We start from the raw sequence: 20,863 nt of genomic DNA, 5'->3' as shown, positions 1-20,863 counted from the left end.
CTGCTATTTAGCTTAGGCGTCACACCGTCTCGTAGCTCATAAACTAAGAATATCTCTTTATATGTTTACACTACACGTTTCTGCTTACCTTAGCGCACAGAATGATCTCACAGATTTTGGTGACTCACTTAATTGCAAGAATACGTAGTACGTTTCCAAAACTATGTGTATTCATTCTGTTTGATGTCTTAAAAATGTGAATCGCATATCTATTTTGCAGAATCTCGTATTCTAGGTATTTTGAACTAAATAGTACTTAAAAATAATGCAAATCATAATCCGCTCAGTTAAATTATAAAAATGTATACACATTATAATTTTACTGCTAAATTTATGTAAGAACTGATTAATTCCCTTGTTTATGCTACCGAAGCGAAACAATATTGCTATAGATCTAGATTCTTTTTACAATATAAATGGATAGATAGAAATTGTATTTCTTTTCAGTGTGTAAAACTTCGGAGATAAGTGAAATAGGATAAATCTTAAATAGTTTTCAATCCCTTAACGCAAGTATGATTAAAAAAACAATCGAATTTAAATGAAATTGGATTCAGTTCGCTATTTTACCTCGATTTACTTTTTCCCATCAATGAACGGGTCACCTTGTTGCGAAGTTGGCTTGTTTGCAAAGCAACTCATCGTGCTAGGAAAACCGTTTTACACCTCAGTTTTCGAAGCAAACGGCACTCCATACGAATGGTGTTCAAATATTCGTTTGGTAAAATTGTGTCTCTGTTTGCTTTACATTAAATCATAGGAATAAAATATTTAGAGCACATAAATTTGCTTCAATGGAAATAGAAATTATTTTTGGGCATTAACCGTTAAAATTGAAAAAAATGATTTATTCTCAATATGCTTTAAACTAAATCTAATGAACTCCTAAAGTAACCAAAACTCTATTTCCGATATCTGTAGAATCAATTGTAGTCAATTTGTAGGTCAAGTGTTTGAAACTAATGATGTGAATATGTAAGGAGGAGAAATAAATTAGATTCATTTATATAATATGTTTAATACCGACAGATTAAATGCATTTATACATAGATTGTTCAGAAAGGGTAGCTGTAGGCTGTATTTCCCTAAACATTCATGCTAGACTTGTATTTTTAGTTGAAAAGTTTTCCAATATAGAGAATTTTTAAGATAGCACTTGCAACACGACTAGGTTATGCAAACACAAAATTTAACTTTTGAAATGGTGTCTGTGGAATAAAAAGTGAATGAATAAAATTTTCATTATATTTTAGTGATCTAAATACAGGACGTTTCATATTTTGTGAACTAATTCATGAAAGTATTAATAGTTTAGCGAGGCCAGCTACAAAATTATGAATACAATTTTATTTAATATTGAAACATTGATCGAGAAAATAAGTTTGTTTCACTTGAAATTTCTTTCTAATTCAAATGAAAATCTTCTAGGAGGCATTTAATAATAAGCAACAAATATGATGCAAGTTGTTAAATTTGTTCTCAAATTTCTCTACAAATTTTACACGTAACAGTATGAGTATCTTTGTAATTAGCCTATTAAAGCATAACAGTCGTTTTGCTAATTGGAGTTTCTGATCTAACCCTAAAGTTGGCTCTTATTTTTATATAACACTGCCATCATCAATGCTGAAACTGCTTTCATAAAACTCTGTACCTTAGAAAAATTCTGTAACTGATGTTATATGTCTAAGGTAAGGGTTTTAGGAAATAAAGCCTGTATCTAATTTTTTCGAGCACAATGTATATGCGACAATGATATTCTTTGAATGCATCTATATGAGATTAATGCTTAAAATGCGCTAGAGAGAAAATCTTTTGGAAAAACATAATGTCATTAAAATGTTTATGTTTCTTGAATACAGAGTTAGTAATGAAAACACTATTTTCAAAGGGAACTCATTATCGAAGTAAAAGTCTTGAATTATCTTCGTCAATTTTAGAAATAAATAAAAATGTAAGACGGAAGTATTCTTAAAAAAAAAAAAAAAAAAAAAAAAAAAAAAAAAAAAAAAAACTTTTATAATAATGTGTTTTTCTTCATTCAGACATTGATAGTATGTAGAATTCTCCCAAATGTTTTTCTAGGAAAATCATCTGAAATTTGATCATTTAAGAAATGAAGTAAATGCTGTAATACTTTTATTAAATATTTTTCAAGCTCTTCATGAAAACACGAAAATATTGGTTATCAGCTTCTTAATTTTTCCTGAAATGGAAACACTTGCTATATTTAAACTGAAAATTGACAAGGAAATTTACGCAAATTTTTGGACTTGGGAAAATAGTGGATGTATTTGACAAAGGTTATTATTTTACATTTGAATCGTCATAACATTATTCAAGTTTTTATTTGAGTTAATTACCTATTTAAGCTTATACAAGCCTATGAGTAAACGTAAATTTTATTTTGTTTCAAAAAGTGCCTGAAAAGAAGTAAGGAGAAGAAAACGTTGAGAAAAATCTTATAGGATAAATGCCACAGCATACATGCTGTAGAAAATATCAGAATTGTGTCTCCATTCTATCAAACCCTTTGGTTTTTAAGAGTTGTTCACGAAGTTCCCAAACTAGGAAAGATTTTGGATAAATGAATCTTTATCATACGAGGAACGAAAATTAAGATAATTTAATCTTATTTACAGGTAAATTGTATATATTTAAACATTTTCAAATGAAGAAGTTACTCGTGTTTAAAATATCGATTTTAAGTGACTTTTATTGCTGATTCTTAAATCAAAATCTAAACGAAATTAGAACGAATATATTTAAATTTTTTTCAATTACGATAGGACAGCTGGAATTTTATAATACATATTTTAAAATTTTGGATATAGTCTCCACATCAGTTATTGATCTTAAAAGTAGTCAGCACATAGCTGATAATAAGTTGTGTGTACGATCTATTTATTACCAGCGATGCTGAAGTTTCAGAATGATTACAGTTGACAACCGAATGAAGTCTCTGTTATTCTATATAAAAGCTTGTTTCAACTCCGGATTTTGTAATTTTTACTTCATCTTCTCATTGAATCAAATGCCGTTATTTTCAAATATTTTGAACCCTGTTTTAAATGCAATTAGAGTAAATGCAAATAAATAAATGTAAGATACAAGTGAGTCTTGGGTTGCAGTTTTATCTAATGATCTATTACAGTATTGACTTCTGACTCTTCTTTCAACATATTTTTGTTAAGAAGTTCTTGTCGAAATTTCCTCTGAAAAACGTATTTAAAACCTTTAAAAATAATACCATAACGTAAATCATGTATGACTTTTATGTGTCATTTTAGTGCTTTCTAATAATGGATACCATAATTTTATCAAAGTTATTAAAGACAAAAATTACAAAGACTAGATCCCACTAAATCATCTGAGATCTTCCCAATTCCTTCCCTTAATTTATATGAATAAATTAATACTATAATATGAAGAAATTAATCCTTAATTTATATGAAGAAATTAATCCTGAACATGATAAATATAGAGGAAGTGTGTAAGGAAACGTATCACATCAGTTACTGAAATGTCGTTCTCCAGATCTTCTAATTTATCACGCCTTGTTTAACTTGCAAGACCTAGATAATTTATCTTAGCTCTTGGAGGATCATTCTTAGAATGTCCTCACTTAGAATGTCAATGAAGCTTTCACGCTCGGCAGGACACTCAATCTTCTTTCGTCTTCTTCGCCGGTATTGCTTTTAGAACATTTATTTATTCATTTTCAAGCGAATTTTTTTCAATGTCATCATTCTTCTTTGTTCCCATTGTTTTGGAATTTAGCGCCATCTACAGGTACTTCTTCTTTGTTGTTTTAGCAATATCAGAGCGATATACTATCCATTTAGCATTTATATTAAATTAATATATAAAATCTGGTTAGCACAGGCAACATTTTATATGAGGAGATACGTAATCAAAACACAAATTATTGTTCCCAATTCTTTTAAAAATGCTTTTGTAAATCGAAAAATTGAATTTATTTGAGGCTGAACATTTTTTAACTAGGGCATCTATAAGATTAAAAAACAAGATTACTGCCGGATATATATTGTTTTCAGTATCTAGAAGAATTAAAACTTTAAAGTCACGTATGACTTTTATGTGGCATTTTAGTACTTTCTAATAATGGATACCATAGTTTTATCAAAGTTATTAAAGACAAACACAAAGACTAGATCACACTAAATCATCTGAGATCTTCCTAATCCCTCCCTTACTCTGATACTTGACATAAATAGCGTTTGTAAAAAAAAAGTTAAAAATATTTTTAGGATTTTGAAACTTTTGCCTACATTATCACAGTATAAAGATATCTGCTACATCATTTTCGACAGAAATTATTGCTAACAATATTTTGATAAATTTTTAATAAATAATTTTAAATTAGCCCGAAAAATTTACTGATTAATTATGACTAAACTTAATGTAAGATAAACAACAAAACAATACATAATTATTCACCGTACGGCAGAATACATTGCGAAAATTTGTAAGGCTTAATTAAGGTATTTTATGGATAACAAAGGTATAATTCGATAGCTAATAATGTTTATTTACGCTGACAAGATGCTTAAACGATTATGCCAGTGCATGCGAGGGCTGTAATTTTAAGAGAAAGCTCGTTGGAGGAACTTATAAAGAAACCTACGTAATAATAATTCGAACGTACAAATAAAAACCAAGAATTGAAATAAAAATCTGAAAAGTTTCAGTTCAAAAGCAATATCGCAAAATAATTTTAAATTGAGCATTTCTTTAAAATTTTCGACACACAGTCTCACGCGCTGGAGATAAAAATGTTTTTCTGTACAACGTTGCCATTACTGGCTTTGAAATCCTTGAGTTTGTTAATCATAAATTCGTTAAAGTTTTACAAAATATGAAATAGATAATAAAACAAATTCCAAATTTCAAATTTGGGCTTCCAGATGCCCATATTCGCAGTAGGATTACATCATTCAAAATTGGATAGCTCTAGGTGCCGTTGTTTTATCACAATGCGAGAAACATACATATATTTATGCAGATTCTTCATTGTTTAACTTCTTTAAATATAATAAAGGGTGATAATATCCGGTGGCAACAATTTGAAAAGTGAAACAACGCTTGTTGTGAATCGATGCAAAATGCCAAAACGAAATTAATAGTCTTTCTGGGAAAATGTCCCTTTTGGACTAAAAACAAGAATACCCTATACAACTAGTCTTTTCACTGTAAATAAAAAAAAGTCTTACTGTGCAGTTGTCTTATCCATTCGGCCGTGGGTGGATATTTCGTATAAAAGAATGTGAAAGCCCGTTCTTATGAATTCTTTTATTATTAATTTTGTGTACTTTATTAATTTTTCATAATTCATTTGGGTAAAGTGTATTTAGCTTTAAACAATATTTTACATAAATTTCCTTGCTAATACGAAGAAAGTTTCTTATCAAACACTTATGTATGTATTTTTACGATTTCTTAAATTTTAAAATTGAACTTTGGTTGCTGCTGAACAGTCGGTTGCTGCTGTTCATCATAATGTGTAGTAATATTTTTTACTAAATGTTACTGACCTAAACTTTTGCATCAAAATACAAAGGAATGTTTAAAAATGACATATTATTTATCGGAAAATGTATCATGATTAAAATGAAAAAATGCATATAAAATGGAAACAAAATGAAAGATGTTTAAAAGTATTCAAAATTTCTTATCTAACTTTTAAAATTAGTTAAAAATTAACTATTTTTAAAAGTTAATTAAGTATTAAAACAACTTTTTGTTTTTTTTGTTAATAATAAAATCTGATTCTTTAATCTTTCTAAAAGACATTTCAAACTAAATCTGTTTCAGATAAATATTTAAGTAAAGTTTCTTCCTTACAATAAAGGTAAGTAAGTTATTTAAACTATTGAAGCGAAGAAGATATTAGATATATAGTCATAGTATTAGGACACCAAAGTATTAGTATTAGGCCATATCATAGTAGTATTGGGACAAGTCATAGTATTAGGCCACCAAAAATGTGTCATTATAAGTTAAAGTTTCTAGACAGATATTCGGATTTACTTAACTTTAAGGAAACAGTAAAAATAATACTGGACGTATATCAGGATTTTCAGAATAATGATTATTTTTAATTTTTTTTCTTTATATCTTCGATAATGTAATCATTGATCAAGAATTTCCAACTGCCTTCCATTTCACTCAGATTTAGTCATCAAAAAAACTTATTCGTCCTATAATTCTATAAATATTTGAAGGAAACGGCATGGTAACTTACAGGACGCAAAACTGAAATCAGTTTACTGATTTTCATTGTAAATCTACAGTAATGCACAATGGAAGAACTTACCAGTTAGTAATAAGTGAGTTCTTTCAAACATAAAATTAAAGTGATGTAATTCTCAGTTACAAAACTTGCGAACACACACAGGGCACAGCAATTTGTATTTCCTACGTAACTGGAAAAATTCATTTTAACGTTATTAAACTTAGGAATGAGGGCTACAGATATACAGATGATTTAATTAGTTGAAATTTGTATTGGCTCTGTGCATCTAACGTCAATAACAGTTGTCAGTCTTACTTAGAAAACTTAAATCCTTTTAGGCATATTAAATTATCTTTATTAAAAGTGACTCGAGTCATCCAAAAGTTCATCTGCGCTTAAACATTGCCGACACTTCAAGTCATAAAGTTAAAATCTGAAATTCGTTGCTTCGCAAAATAAGATTTTATGCTTCGCACGTGCTTGGTATGGAAAAAAAATTGATTTATTATTTGTACACAGTATTGCTCACCTATTCGTTTCACTGAATATGCATTTTTCTCTTTTAGCACATTATGAAACACTGATAAATGATATAGAAAATTAGAAAATTAATGCAAGAGATTGAAAGGAAATAAATTTCGTGATTTTGTATGATCAAATTATATATTGAAAATATGTTGAATTGATCGAGCCAGCATTTACTAAATACTATGCTTATTTCCAATCACTTTAGCATTTTGCTTTCTAAAATATGCTTTTTACTTCCTTGCACGAAGTAGAGGAAGTATTGTAATCACGAAAAATTCCGAGTATCATATTTCAATGAAAATATCAATTTCCACCACTATCGAATGCAATTTAACGATGTTTTTGCGTGACATCTGTACGTAGGGACAGAATAAAGAACTCTTTTTTTCCTCTAGCGAATTAAAAAACTGATTTAAAATGGATGCAGAAAAGATTTTTTTCTTGGCGTCTGTACGTACGCACGTATGTACGTATCTCGCATAACTCGAAAACAAATAGCCACAGAACATTGAAATATTGTATATAGGACTGCTATAATATGCAGTTTTGCACCTCCTATTTTGGTTGCAATCGACCGCACCAAAAGTATATATATATACTCAGCTCAGTTTTATTTATTCCTATATGTTGGTAAACTGCGCGTTTTTTTGCATTAAAAATGGTTGAATTATGTTGTTCTTATCTTCCGGTTAAGGTTTTTATGCTTTTAGTCTAAGAGGCACTGTTTGCATGTGCGACTAATTTCAGTTGACGGCTCTGTTGAAGTCAACGAATTTGCCGAATCTGCGCGATGTAAGTCTTTAATATAACCTCATCACTCCTATTACTCACAAGGTTTCACAATGATCACTGTCTTCCTTGTTACAGAAAGTGAAACCGCTTCGCATATATACTATTTTCTGTTTGTTATAGGCTTTGTATTTATCATAATATTTCCGCTTTCATTATTATGTTTGTGTTACTTTATATTCTGTAGATTTGTGTTATTTAGCATTTTAATCAATTGTTAACAGAAAGTAGAAATAAATGCAATTAATTTTCCTTTTTTAACTTCTGAAAAACCTAGGATACGACGATATCTTGCACTAGGAAGTCTTGCCCTCCTTTAGATTGCTGGCCGGAACATCAAGTTAAATATGATGAAGAATGCTGTGCTCGTTGCAGAGATCCCGAAGAGAAAAGAGCTGTTTGTATGGTCAATGGCAAGTTGCGCGATGTAAGTTTAACTATCCAGATTTCTATGGATTTTTGTGGTCAATTTGTAATAATACTAACTATAACACTTACTTATTAATTTAGAAGTCAAACAACAAAAATCAGCGTTATATTTTCAAATTTTCACAAGACTAGTTTCGATGGTTTTACCGAACCACCATCCTCAGCTTCAAAAGCGCAAAAAAATTTTTTTTCCAATCGAAAATTGTTTTTCAAAAGCGCAAAAAAAAATTTTTTTTCCAATCGAAAATTGTTTTTTCAAAAGCGCAAAAAAAGATTTTTTTTTTTGCTTTTGCAGTTGAGGATGGTGGTTCGGTAAAACCATCGAAACTAGTCCTGTTAAAATTTGAAAATATAACGCTGATTTTTGTTGTTTGACTTCTAAATTAATATTTGTTTGGCGTGTTGTTGTATCTTAATTACTTACTTATTAGTCTCTTGTATGTGATGAAAACTTCCTTCAAAACCGTATACTTTTTTAAAACATTAACGAATTGTTTAATTTCTTATGTGCCATGAATATATAATTAGGCATAAATTAAGTTTAACGTTACTTTTAATTACCTTATACAAAATGGAATCGAAAAACAGAATGTTTTTCTAAAATTGTTTTTAATGATTCATAATTTTGATTTAATAGTAGTAGTAATTGACTAGTAATAGAAATACTGATTTAATAATGATTTGTTAGTAGAAGTATTAATTCTTAGTCTGTAGTAGAAACAATGATTCAATATTTTTTTCACTGGAGAGATAATTGACGCCAGCGATTCTTTCATCTTACTTACTCTCCATCAGTTGAGTTTCTGTACCGCCTGTTCTAAGCACAGTCAGCGTTTGTACTAAATTGGTGGAGCATTCTGTTGTCGCTAGGCCCAGCAAAAAATCTCTGTGAAATATTAAAATTTGTAGAGGAATTTAAAAATTTACTTATGGGTATTTGTGACTTGATTAATGAGACCCTTTCAAGACTTTGCTGAATGAGGATTTTAGCAATGTTTTATGCATTGTGATTCTGAGTTTACCGAGAACATTTACTCTGGAAGTCAGTGGTAACTCGGATATAAGAAGTTATTCAGTTGCATTTATACTGAACAATATCAACTGAGTACATTAATGTAGTACATATGTGCTGTTCACATGTTTGCAGAGTTCCTGTGTAATATTTGCTTGTCACATTCATAGTAGTCACTTGTGTTATTCACTTGTTTACAGTTCACTTACAATTAACTTACAATTAAATTAATATATATGCTATTCGATTACAATTAAATTTATATATATATATATATATATATATATATATATATATATATAATTTAATTAAATAAATACAAATTTAATTAAATAATTCTTTGCGCCATTGCTGCAAGGAATGAAATTTAAATTTAAACAAATTTAAATTTAAATTTTAACAAACACGTATAAAAGTAAAAAAGCAAAATTAAAGCCAAAATTAAATTTAAAGCCAAAATAATTTTTAAAAAAATATTAAAATATTTAAAAAAATGTGCAAACATAAAAAAAGATTTAATTCTCGAACTAATCTACAATATCATTTAAATTCAGAAGTATAAGCAAATCAAGTGCAAAAACAATCCATGAAAATAAATTCAATAATTTAGCAAATTAAAATAAATTCAAACAATTTTTTTAAAAATGCATAAGTGAATGACTGTTGAGCAGGCAGGAGACAGACTTATCAAGGGGAAGTTGCCTTAAAACCTAACTCTCCAATCATTCAATTTGTGTTTCGTCATTCATGTAGGCAAGGGTAAAAGTCAAAACCAAAAGTAAAAAGTGAAGAATGTCCAAAAAGAAATACCAATAAAGTGGTACCCTTATAAATTAACATTTAAGAATTAAAGTTCTAAAAAGAAAAAAAATTAAAGAATTCTTTTGATAAACAAGCAAGTAAAGTCAAGTATTAAATTAAACTTTTTTTAATTAAATTTTTTAAAAAATAATTTTTTATAAAAAGTAATTTAGAAACCAATGCTTTTTTACTTTTACATGTGTTTGTTAAAATTTAAATTTAAATTTGTTTAAATATATATATATATATATATATTGTATATATATATATATATATTTACAAGTAGAAATATTACTGTATTCATGCATCAGTACTTATCATTGTGTAACATGAAGCCGTTTCGCATAGTGTTAAACTAGAATCTTACTATAAAATTAACTGCATTTATTACTTTCTATAGCACTGTATTATGAACCATCTGTTTATATATATATACAATGTACCTAATGTCTGAGAATCTAGTGATTATTATGTGCCTAATAATTGTACATGTATATTAGTATATGTATTAGTTTATCCATCCAATCGCATACAGCATCATGTAACATGTAAAACTAACAGCACCAATTACTTGCCCTAGCACTGTATTAAGAAACTAATATATGAATATGTAATATGTATTATGCGCCTAATGTATATGTACCCAATGACAATTATGCACCTTATAATTGCGTACAAATTCGTTATTTTTAAAATACTATAAAATTAATTGCATCAATTACCCTCAACAGCAGTCTACAATGTACCATCTGCTCATGTATATAAATGTCCGTGTACCTATTGATTATGAAATGGAATGATATAAGTATCGTAAATAGGTAGTACAATATAGCATTGTAAATAGGAAGCTGGTCCCATGCACCCGCATATATTTCTAAGTAACGTTTTAGAGACATTAGGATTTTTTGGAAGGCGAAGAGATGAAAAATTAGCAACTGCCTTCGCCGGGAATCGAACCACGGACCTCTGGATACTGACTCACTGTGCTGACCACGAAGGCACGCTAGGAAAGTGGGAAAAATACCTTATATACTCCCTCTTTTAAAGAGCGACTGGGGTTTTTAAGTGACCCAGTCGCCAAATCATGGGTATGGAGAGTCATCATCCACAACCCTTTTAGTTCGGGCGCCACTGTAGAGACATTAGGATTTTTTGGAAGCCGGAGAGATGAAAAATTAGCAACTGCCTTCGCCGGGAATCGAACTACGGATCTCTGTATACCGGCTCAGTGTGCTGTCCACTACACCACGAAGGCACGCTTGGAAGGCGGGAGAACGTGACACAGTAAGGCAAAATATCAACCTAGTGTCCTATTATGAAATTGATAAGCACCCATTACTAGTTATAACATTATTTTATGGATCTAGAATTTATGTAAGTATATGAAGTAAGTACCAAATGTTTATGTCACCAATGAATATTATGTATCAAATATAAGCGTATATACGCTTTTGTCTATATGTAATTGTGTCTGTATGTCCTTGTTTATATGCAATTGTATCCATGTATCTACTAGTATTATCACATATCTTAGCACTGTATAGTTAATATACATCCATTACGCACTAAATAATCATGTACCTAATGTGTCTGTACTCAAAATGTTTGTATATATGTATATGAATTCATGTTCTGTATATATGATAATGTAACTATGTATCTGCACATTTTATCCTGTAACACAGCACCGTATCGCAAAAATCAAACTAGGGTTCCACTCTAAAATTAATTGCACCAATTATCTGTTCAGCATTGTATTAAGTACCTATTGTATGTTAAAGTAGCACTTACCTAACGCTTGGCTACCCACTCATTACTGTGTACCTAATACACGTGTATTAATATCTTCGTACATAGGTTAATGTACTTAGGAAACAGCACAAATAATTCAGTAGCAAGGCACTGTACCACACAGTACTAGGGTCTAACTTTTAATTCACTGTACTAATTACTTATTCTAGCATAACATTGCGCACCTAATATTTCAGTATATACATGTCTTGTGTATCTAATGATAATGCTTCAAAGGATCATAGTGTACTCAACATATGAGTACACACGTTATGTATATATGCTGCCGTATCCATGCTTTTGCATACACCTTGTAACATGGCAATGTATTATCTAGTGTGTAACATTAATTAGCTTTAACGCCACTGTATCAAGTACCAAATTTTTTTTGTATGTATATTTATGTATTAGTGTATTAGCATAATGACTACGTATGGTTATCTAGATAAAGGTGGACGTGGCGCTATACTGATTAACCGTATTGGTAAAGGGGTGGTGCCCACGTCCTCCGTCGCATGCCGCATGCCTGTTAGCTCTTGTGTCCAGTTAGTTTTCCACAAGTACAAAAGGTCCCATGCCAGTCTTTATTTAAGATGTGTTAATGGAATTGGAAGAAACATGGCTGGGGCAAGTTGTCCGTTTGCAATATCTCTTGCCAGTTGGTCGGCTGCTTCATTGCCCACTGTGGCCCACATCTTGACATTAGCTAGCGAAAGTATTATTCCTATAGGCTAAACCCAACCCATGTGTACGGCAGGCGCTTTTGAACACAAAGTAGAGTAGATTAACGCTGATACCTAATTATGATACGCAGATGTAAATTATTTATTCATAAATTATCCAGTTGATTAATATACAGAACTGCATCTTGAATCTGCACATGGTGGTAATTCTATGGTGGTAACTATGAGATTATCCTATATACGCTGCTATCTGTACCGTCATTATTATTCAGAAAATTATTTTATGAATAACAGACACATTTTATGTAAAGAAACTGAAACGAATATGATACATAGAATAATTGGGAGATTCCCAGTGATGCTTCTTCCTTCTTAATGGTAATCAAATGTTCACTTTCACTTCACTAAGCGTAAGCGAGATAACAGTTCTACAAAACATTTTTTGAATACTCCAGTCATTCTAAATTACATCATATATCGTTTTTGTAAATTTCGAATTACTGCAAATGAACAGGCAGAATATTATGATGCAACAGATAGTGACCAGATGTAATGAATATAGTGAAACTAATACATGCAAAAAAATTATAGTAGAATTTTTTCTGCAATATGTATAAACCGTACATCCGTTGAGACACATGATGTCAAATAATGATAGTAACTATTGAAATTATAACACATTGAAAACAATCATATTATTTTCCTGTTTTTTGCACAACGAATTTTACATTTATTACGAAAATGTGTGTCATTATTCTATTAATTTCTTACTACTGGACAACTTTAAGAGCTAACATCTGCTTGGATCAAAAGGCATCTCCTTCGTCCGGTTGCAATATTTGTTAGATGTTACTAAGAGATTAATAACTTATTCATTGTTACTGGGATGGAAATGAAACGTCTTTTTGGACAAGATTTTTGAGTGGTGAGAAATTCTATAATATTCATGATGCGGTTTACTAGCAGCATTCAGATAAAAGTAGAAATAATAATTTTTTTTCACTTCTGTAACTGCTTATAAAGTATTTCCTAACCTCTGATTGTATTTTTAACTTCCAGGATGGATATCGTTGGCGAATAGACAAATGTACACAATGTACATGTCAAGATGGGCAAGTGCACTGTGCAGTGGAACCATGCGAGACACAGATCACCTGTCCCCCACGTCATGTACTCAAAACACGAAATGGAGACTGCTGCCCTTCATGTGTTGAAGGTGTGTATAACCTTAGAAAGAAACTTTAAATACACACAAAAACTTTAAAATACAACAAAGACGAATCATAATTTCAAACAGATGGATATTAATACAGCAAAGAAATACATTTTGTGTTATCATTTTGTAAAACTACATAATTGGACTCAGAATTTATAAATGCATTTTACTTAGAAGAATTTTACACTCATGTCCATTAAGGATAATGCAAAATCAGGTAAAGGAAGAGTTAGAAGACAAACAAATTTGACTTATTTGTAAAGCTTATTTATTAAACAAAAGGTAAAGAGCAAAAAAAGATGCTATATGTTTGATATTATTAAAAAAAATAGCGAATTTTTCTCCCTGCGAATTTACCCCCCCCCCCAAAAAAAAAAACTATTTACAAAAAAACCAATATTACATGGTTGGTATGATTGTTAATACATTGTATGTCTCCCAGACGATGCAATACAGTCCGTACAACGCCTAGGCATGCCGACTATCAAATTATAGATCTGATTTTGGGGGTTATTAAACCACTCAAAAAGCAATGCTCTCCGAAGTTCCGGTAGACATGTAGGAGGAGGTTGACGGGCTGCAACTCGTCAGCCAAGTATGTCCCACACGTGCTCTACTGGATTCAAGTCCGGTGAGAATGCTGGCCAATCCATACGGGTGATATCCTCCGATTGAAGGCATTCGCTTACAATGTTTGCACGGTGAGGACGGGCGTTGTCATCCATAAACACAAATTGTGCGCCCATGGCGACCCGAAACAAACACACATGTTGTTCCAGAATGATGTCCCGATAGATTTGGCTTGTCATGGTTCCAATTTGAACATGCAGGTCAGTTCTGGAACCCAGAATAATTCCACCCCAAACGAGCACTCCTGCACTACCGTAACAGTGTCGTTCAGTGATGTTTTCTTGGTGGTAACGGGTCCCTGGAGCTCTCCATATGAAAGTCTGACGAGAATCAGACTGCAAGCTAAACCTGGACTCGTCGGAAACATCACACAAGCCCACTGTTGCGGTGTCCACAATGCATGGTCTCTACTCCAGGCTAACCGCAGGCGACAGTGAGTTTCAGTAAGTGGAACGCATCTGACAGGTCTACGAGAATATAGACCAATCTGCCCTAAGCGTCTGTACACGGTCTGCCTTGAAACTGTCATACCAGTGGCTGAAGAGAGCTGACGAGACAGGTCTGAGGCTGTGCTCCGCCTGTTTCTTTTGGTAGTAACTGCCAAATACCGGTCCTCTTTCGGCGTTGTAACTCTGGGGCGACCTGTGCTGTAACGTCTACTCACATTACCATCATCTTGGAATCGTTGCCAAAGCCTGGAGATGACACTCTGGGCAATTCCAAGTTCGTCTGATACTTCCAGTTGGGTACGCCCACATTCCAGACGGCCGATAATTTAACCACGTAAAAAATCATCCAAATGCGTCCTTTGTGTCATAAATATTCGGTTATTGCATTGAAATGCTTACAAAGCGCCTGCAAACAAGGTCTGAGGCTGTGCTCCGCCTGTTTCTTTTGGCAGTAACTGCCAAATACCGGTCCTCTTTCGGCGTTGTAACTCTGGGGCGACCTGTGCTGTAACGTCTACTCACATTACCATCATCTTGGAATCGTTGCCAAAGCCTGGAGATGACACTCTGGGCAATTCCAAGTTCGTCTGATACTTCCAGTTGGGTACGCCCACATTCCAGACGGCCGATAATTTATTTAACCACGTAAAAAATCATCCAAATGCGTCCTTTGTGTCATAAATATTCGGTTATTGCATTGAAATGCTTACAAAGCGCCTGCGAACAATTTTACTTCTTTGCCTGTATTCCTCATATATCACTCTCTTACACTTTCGTTATTGTAACGTACCATCGGTGTCATCTGGTTACTTTCTGAAATTTGCGTATGATTCTTGAAGATGTGTGTAGTGATTTTACAGGTGATATATTTATTTTAGAGTTCGATTTTCGCGTGACTCCGAATTATCCTTAATTTATGGACATGAGTGTATATTTAAATAAACTGAAAATGGAGAATTTATTGTTAGTTTATCATTGGTCTTTATCATTGTTTAGAGGATCCACATGTAGTGAAAGTGTGGTTTTCGATAACTCGCAGCTGAACGGATGCGATTATTGCTATTTTCAATTAATACATACACTAAAAGAGAATATCCTTCTGGCATGTTGTTAACTTTAGAGATGCGGTGTGCTTTAAACTTTAAAATGGAACAAAGTTCATTTCATTATGCAAAGTTTATGTCTAACATCTCATTAATAGAGATAAATGCACATTTCATTAAAATTATTTTTGTAAATCATGCAGCTAATTTACTAAAATAATAACAAAGGGGTGTTATATGCTCGTATGTATCAAGATCTCCAATAATCAAAGCATGTCGTCAGTGCCAGCTGCAGCAGGAATTTGGTGCCATAGATGAAGGAAAAATAAAGCGGAAAACGTAGCGCCGACAAGTAAAATTAAGCTTAAAAATTCCTGACGAAAAAAATGTTATTCGATAAATATCTGTTGGTATAGGCTGTTACTTTAAAAATTGTGCTATCAACTGACCTTCCCCATTTGCGATCATAACATGTTTCGTCGTCACCACACAGCACTTATTTCCTTCGCCGCATTTGTAGTTTATTCAAGTAGTTCAAATCAGTGTATGTGTGATTATGGCAAAGCCTCGAGGGCTGTCTGCCTAAGGGAAGGGATGCCTTCGTGGAGGACTTTCTAAGGGAACTGGCTCGTATACACGTTACACATGGGGAAAACCACGAAAACACCCATGCAGCCAGCCCGTTCGTGGGATTCGAACCTCGGACCAAACTACCAGTGTTCAGCGACTTTACCGCTCGGCCGCTGATGGGCCGTAGTTCAAATCAGATTTTGTTCGTTCTCTTTTCGCGAAGCGAAATGCGCTAAATGGGAATGAAGGGAGGGAAAAAATTAAACGAATCGACCATCTCCCGTAGCTGTCGTTACTGTCAGGAAAAATTGACCCTGAAGTACTTAAAGTAACAGAGTAATGATAAGTCAGAAGCAATTATATATATAACAGTGTTAGGATACACCCAGTGCATATATATGCAGAAATAAAGTGTAAACACCAAATTATGTTAAACTTACATAGCAGTGATTCTCCCCTTTTATGAATTAAGTTGCTAGGAATGCAAACGATTATTCTTTGATCGAGTGCATAATATGCAGTGTTAGAAGTGTCTTTTGTTAATTATGCTAATAATGTAAAAGTTTATGAAAATTAAAATTTGGATACATGATAAATCATGTCAAAGAGATACAGTATATTATCGAAAAATTATTTAAAAAAATATAGGAAACTCTTAAGAATATACATGTTGTTTCTGAATTCTGTTATTTTTTTGTACTGGTACTTGCAGAAGCTTGCTACAGTAATTTCTTAGTTTGCATTGTTTAACAATGCTGTGACGCAAAAAGTAGACAGCCTTAGAGGCAGGAGTTCTTAACCGCGGGGGAAGGGAGAACTTCATAGCTTCAGGAGGAATGCGTTCAGCCTTTTATTTCTAGTTTTGGAAAGGGGAAGAGCAGAATGACCTTCTAAAAATGTGAAAGGGGTGCATGGGCTAAAAAGGCTTAGAAACCTTGATCTAGACTAAAGACATATTCATTATCTAACTAGAAATTAATCGGATAAACTAGAAATTAGCTCATTGGTTCATTGCACCTGAATTGGCTTTTTCTCGGTCTACCATTATTCCTAGCTGGGTTCCCCCCTTTTTATTTGGTTATTTTTTTTTTTCCATTGGCCTTTTTTTTTTTTTGTTTGTTTGTTTGTTTGTTTAGGATTGTTATTCAAATGAAATGCCTTTCTTTTTTTCTAATGTCATTTTTTTCGTTGGGGTCGATATTCAGGTGCCTTTCTTTTTTCTAATGTCATTTTTTTTCTGCTGGCATTTTTTCCCTGTTGGGATCGGTATTCAGATGCCCTTTCTTTTTTTCTAATGTACCGTTTTCTGTTAGTTCCCCCCTATTTTTTTTTTTTTTTTTTTTTTTTTTTTTTTCCCGTTGGGATTGGTATTCAGGTGCCTTTCTTTGTTACTAATATAATTTATTTTGTGTTGGCCTATTTTTACGTTGGGGGTCGGTGTTCAGATGCCTTTCTTTTTTCCTAATGTAATTAAAATTAAATAGTAAACAAATTTCAAAATAAATACATATGTAAATATGTACAATTTTTTTATTTTGAAAACATTATTCATTAAAAATACAGTCAAAATCCTACTACTAGAACAGTCATTAACGATAAGTTTTTCAAACAAAAAAATTGCATTTTTATATGAAATATTGAATTTAGAAAAAAAAAATATATTTGAAATGTTAAATGTTTTAAAAGTATGCTTTTTGTGATTTTAATATAAATAATTCATACAAAATTTCATTTGTTGCGTTATCTTGCTCATATCATCATTTTAACGATCTCTTATAGTTCAAACGTGATTTTCTGTAAAGCATTTTAACTAAATTTATTTTCTAAAATGCACTTTCATATCATTCTTAAGTGCTTCGCAGATGTCAAACAGTATGCCGTCTCTTCAAATGCTTTCTATTATTTTATATCGTAAAACAACATAAATTTTGCTTGAAATGTTATTAAAAGTCGAAGAAAATATATTTATTGTTTATCTATATTTAGTATAGGCTAATAAAATTCTATTTTATTTTTTTATTCCTTACGTACCCGTTGAAGAAAGAGCCCCAATGCGACATATCACCTGCTTCGCGTATTAAGCCGGTGTAGGCTGTAATTTACATGTGTATGTAAATTACAAAAAAATTTTTTTTAATTTATTTTTACTTGTTTGTTATTTGTCTCTTCTGTTTGTTCAATAATCCCTCTTCCTTATTTAATTTTATAACTTCTGTGTAAAAACAAGATGCCTACGTTTTTTAATTATTAGTTTATTTAACATTTATTTCTCTTTTAGTTTAAGGCTTTTATAGAAAATTTTTATAGATTTATGGCCTCCAAAACGTTTTTAGAAATTAGTATAGTCGTATTACTTAAAGTTAAATTACAATATTTTCCAGATTTCTTGAATTTTAGAAAACGGACTGGAGCTTTCCCGGAACGATTCAATTAAATTACGGAATGAAAAATAGCCGTTGTTTATTTTAATTAATTTACTTTTAAGATGTTTTTAATTTAGTGCTTTCATTTTTAGAGGATGGCGTTTGCACTGTTTTCGGGGATCCACATTATAGAACTTTCGATGGTCGGATTTTTAACTACCAAGGTTCGTGTAAGTACGTCTTGTCAAAGGACTGCATTAACCGTTCATTCTCAGTGGAAGTACTGAATGAGGCTCGATACTCAAAGACATTTTCTTGGACAAAGTCTGTTACAATTAAGGTTTGTTTATGGAAGTCTTAATTTTAAATTATGTTTTATTGAAAGGAAAAAAAAGATAGAACAGATAATACTGCATACTGTTTGCAAGTTAAAATATATTTAGAACACAAAAGACTCTGTTTTCAAAATTTATACCGCATTATTTTACCGATAATATTGAGTTTTATATTATACTTGCATTTTTCCATTTTTAACAATTTTTTTGTTTATTTTGTTAGGGGGAAAAATCGTTAAGTTTGAATTTTGTGTATGCGTGCGCGTGTGTGTTTGTGCAAAACAGCTTAATTAATTTAACATAGCATCAATTTAATTAATTTCCCTTGAATTTAATTGAACAGAATATTAAACAAATTTTCAAAGAGTAAACAAATATGAAAAATTTATTCCATTAGAATATCTTTGTTTAGAAAATATGTGCGAGGACCCAAGTGTTTTTTAATGATAAGAAAAATGATACGTGATTATGTTTATTAGATAATTCTATTTAGTACGATTGCTTCACATTTGGATTGCGGCATAAAATAAAATTCATAATATTGTAATAGGTAAATAATCTTACTATTGGCTTAAGTATTCCTTTTCACAAACTCGAAGTAATAAATTTATACGCTTCGTGCATTCTGCAGGCATTGTTTCTCTAGGACATGCAATTTTTTGTTGTTTTGTATCTTGTTGCTTTATATCTTGCATTTGCAAATGAAAAGCAGTATAAAATCTGAGGCAGTCTCTGCGTCCTACAGAACTTGAAGAAATAGTAAGAAGACTGAAGACTTTTCAAGAAGAAATAGATCAGCTATCCTGAAGGCTCCTCTAGAGTTGCTCTTAAGCAAGTCCTCTGTTGAAACGCCACTCAAACACTACCAGAAAAAAAATTCTGACTCGCATAGATACGTCAACAGATGACTACCAATAAAAATTAAATTTTGCGTTGCTAAAAAATTCATGTAAAAGAAAACTGAATTTTGTGAAATACTGACCAGATGCATTCGTAGAAATTGCCAACCTTCTGAACTCACAGACTGACTAATATCTTCATAAACTATAGTAATAGGGTATATCAGGTTGACTACCATTATAATTAGAGTATGCTAAAGCTTGTATTATTTTCGATTCAGTTTAACAAATAAAAATGCCCGAGCCCGAGGAATATGTGGCTTGGATAAATTTAGATTTAAAGTTTGAACAGTCGCCTTCCTCATCTTGCATTGAAATATCGAATGGACGTTTATCAGCCGGACGGACACTCTAAACGGATTATAATGCAAGAAATGAGTTTCCAATATTTTGCAAGTGTGGGATGTTTGAGAATTTTGATAGGTTGTCTGACTCGGTATAATGAAGCTCCCAATAAACAATTTTAGCAACCACGTCGGCAATAACATTATCCGCCTTCGATGACCAACCTTCATTTATTAGCCTTCATTTAATTAGGTTGCCGCTGGACCAACTAGCAGGACCTACTAAATGTTGATTGTAATTCTATGTAAGAGCTGGATGTAGAAAATTTATTGTCTTGAAGTGTTGAAAGCGAATTTTGTTGTCAAAGTTGAAGTGGATTATTTTATTTATCAAACACGTCTGCTAGCCAACGCAAATGAATCCATTTTCCCCCCATTCACTACCAAGTATCCTAGGGTGCTTTGCCATGCGCAAATAGCCTAATATACTCTGCAACCATATGAATGATGAGTTGAGATAATTTCTACGAAGGCTGTGTTTCAAATTCAAACAGGTGTGCCTTACCTGTTTGAATTTGAAAGGGACGAATTGCTTGAAATTTAGCATTATATATTTTCGAATCAGAATAATAGGTAGATCAGAATAAAATACTGCTTTTATTTAAGGGTGATTGGTTCACTTCTTGAAGATATTCTTTTCACTTTTGGTGGAAAACTGATGTATTTATTTATTTATTTATAAGGCTTATAAATAAAATAAAAATAAAAATAAAATAAATAAATTC

General features: G+C 31.8%; 1 protein-coding gene across 5 annotated transcripts in view; it reads left to right on the top strand.

The window, feature by feature from the left end:
- Positions 1-20,863, top strand: part of LOC118198163 (BMP-binding endothelial regulator protein-like) — a 256,469-nt gene that overhangs the window by 212,285 nt on the left and 23,321 nt on the right. For all 5 annotated transcript variants that reach the window (XM_085820555.1, XM_085820556.1, XM_085820554.1 and 2 more), the window contains 3 exons: positions 7,851-8,000; positions 13,349-13,505; positions 18,713-18,900. In XM_085820555.1, the coding sequence (XP_085676681.1) occupies positions 7,851-8,000; positions 13,349-13,505; positions 18,713-18,900 (495 nt within the window). The remainder of the gene's footprint in view (positions 1-7,850; positions 8,001-13,348; positions 13,506-18,712; positions 18,901-20,863) is intronic.

Source organism: Stegodyphus dumicola, chromosome 7 (genome assembly GCF_044657685.1).
Source record: "Stegodyphus dumicola isolate Sdum_Otavi_A_Nest chromosome 7, ASM4465768v1".
In the NCBI taxonomy this organism is placed as follows: Eukaryota; Metazoa; Arthropoda; class Arachnida; order Araneae; family Eresidae; genus Stegodyphus; species Stegodyphus dumicola.
Note: the sequence above shows the minus strand (reverse complement) of the source record. Positions and strands in the feature narration are given on the sequence as shown.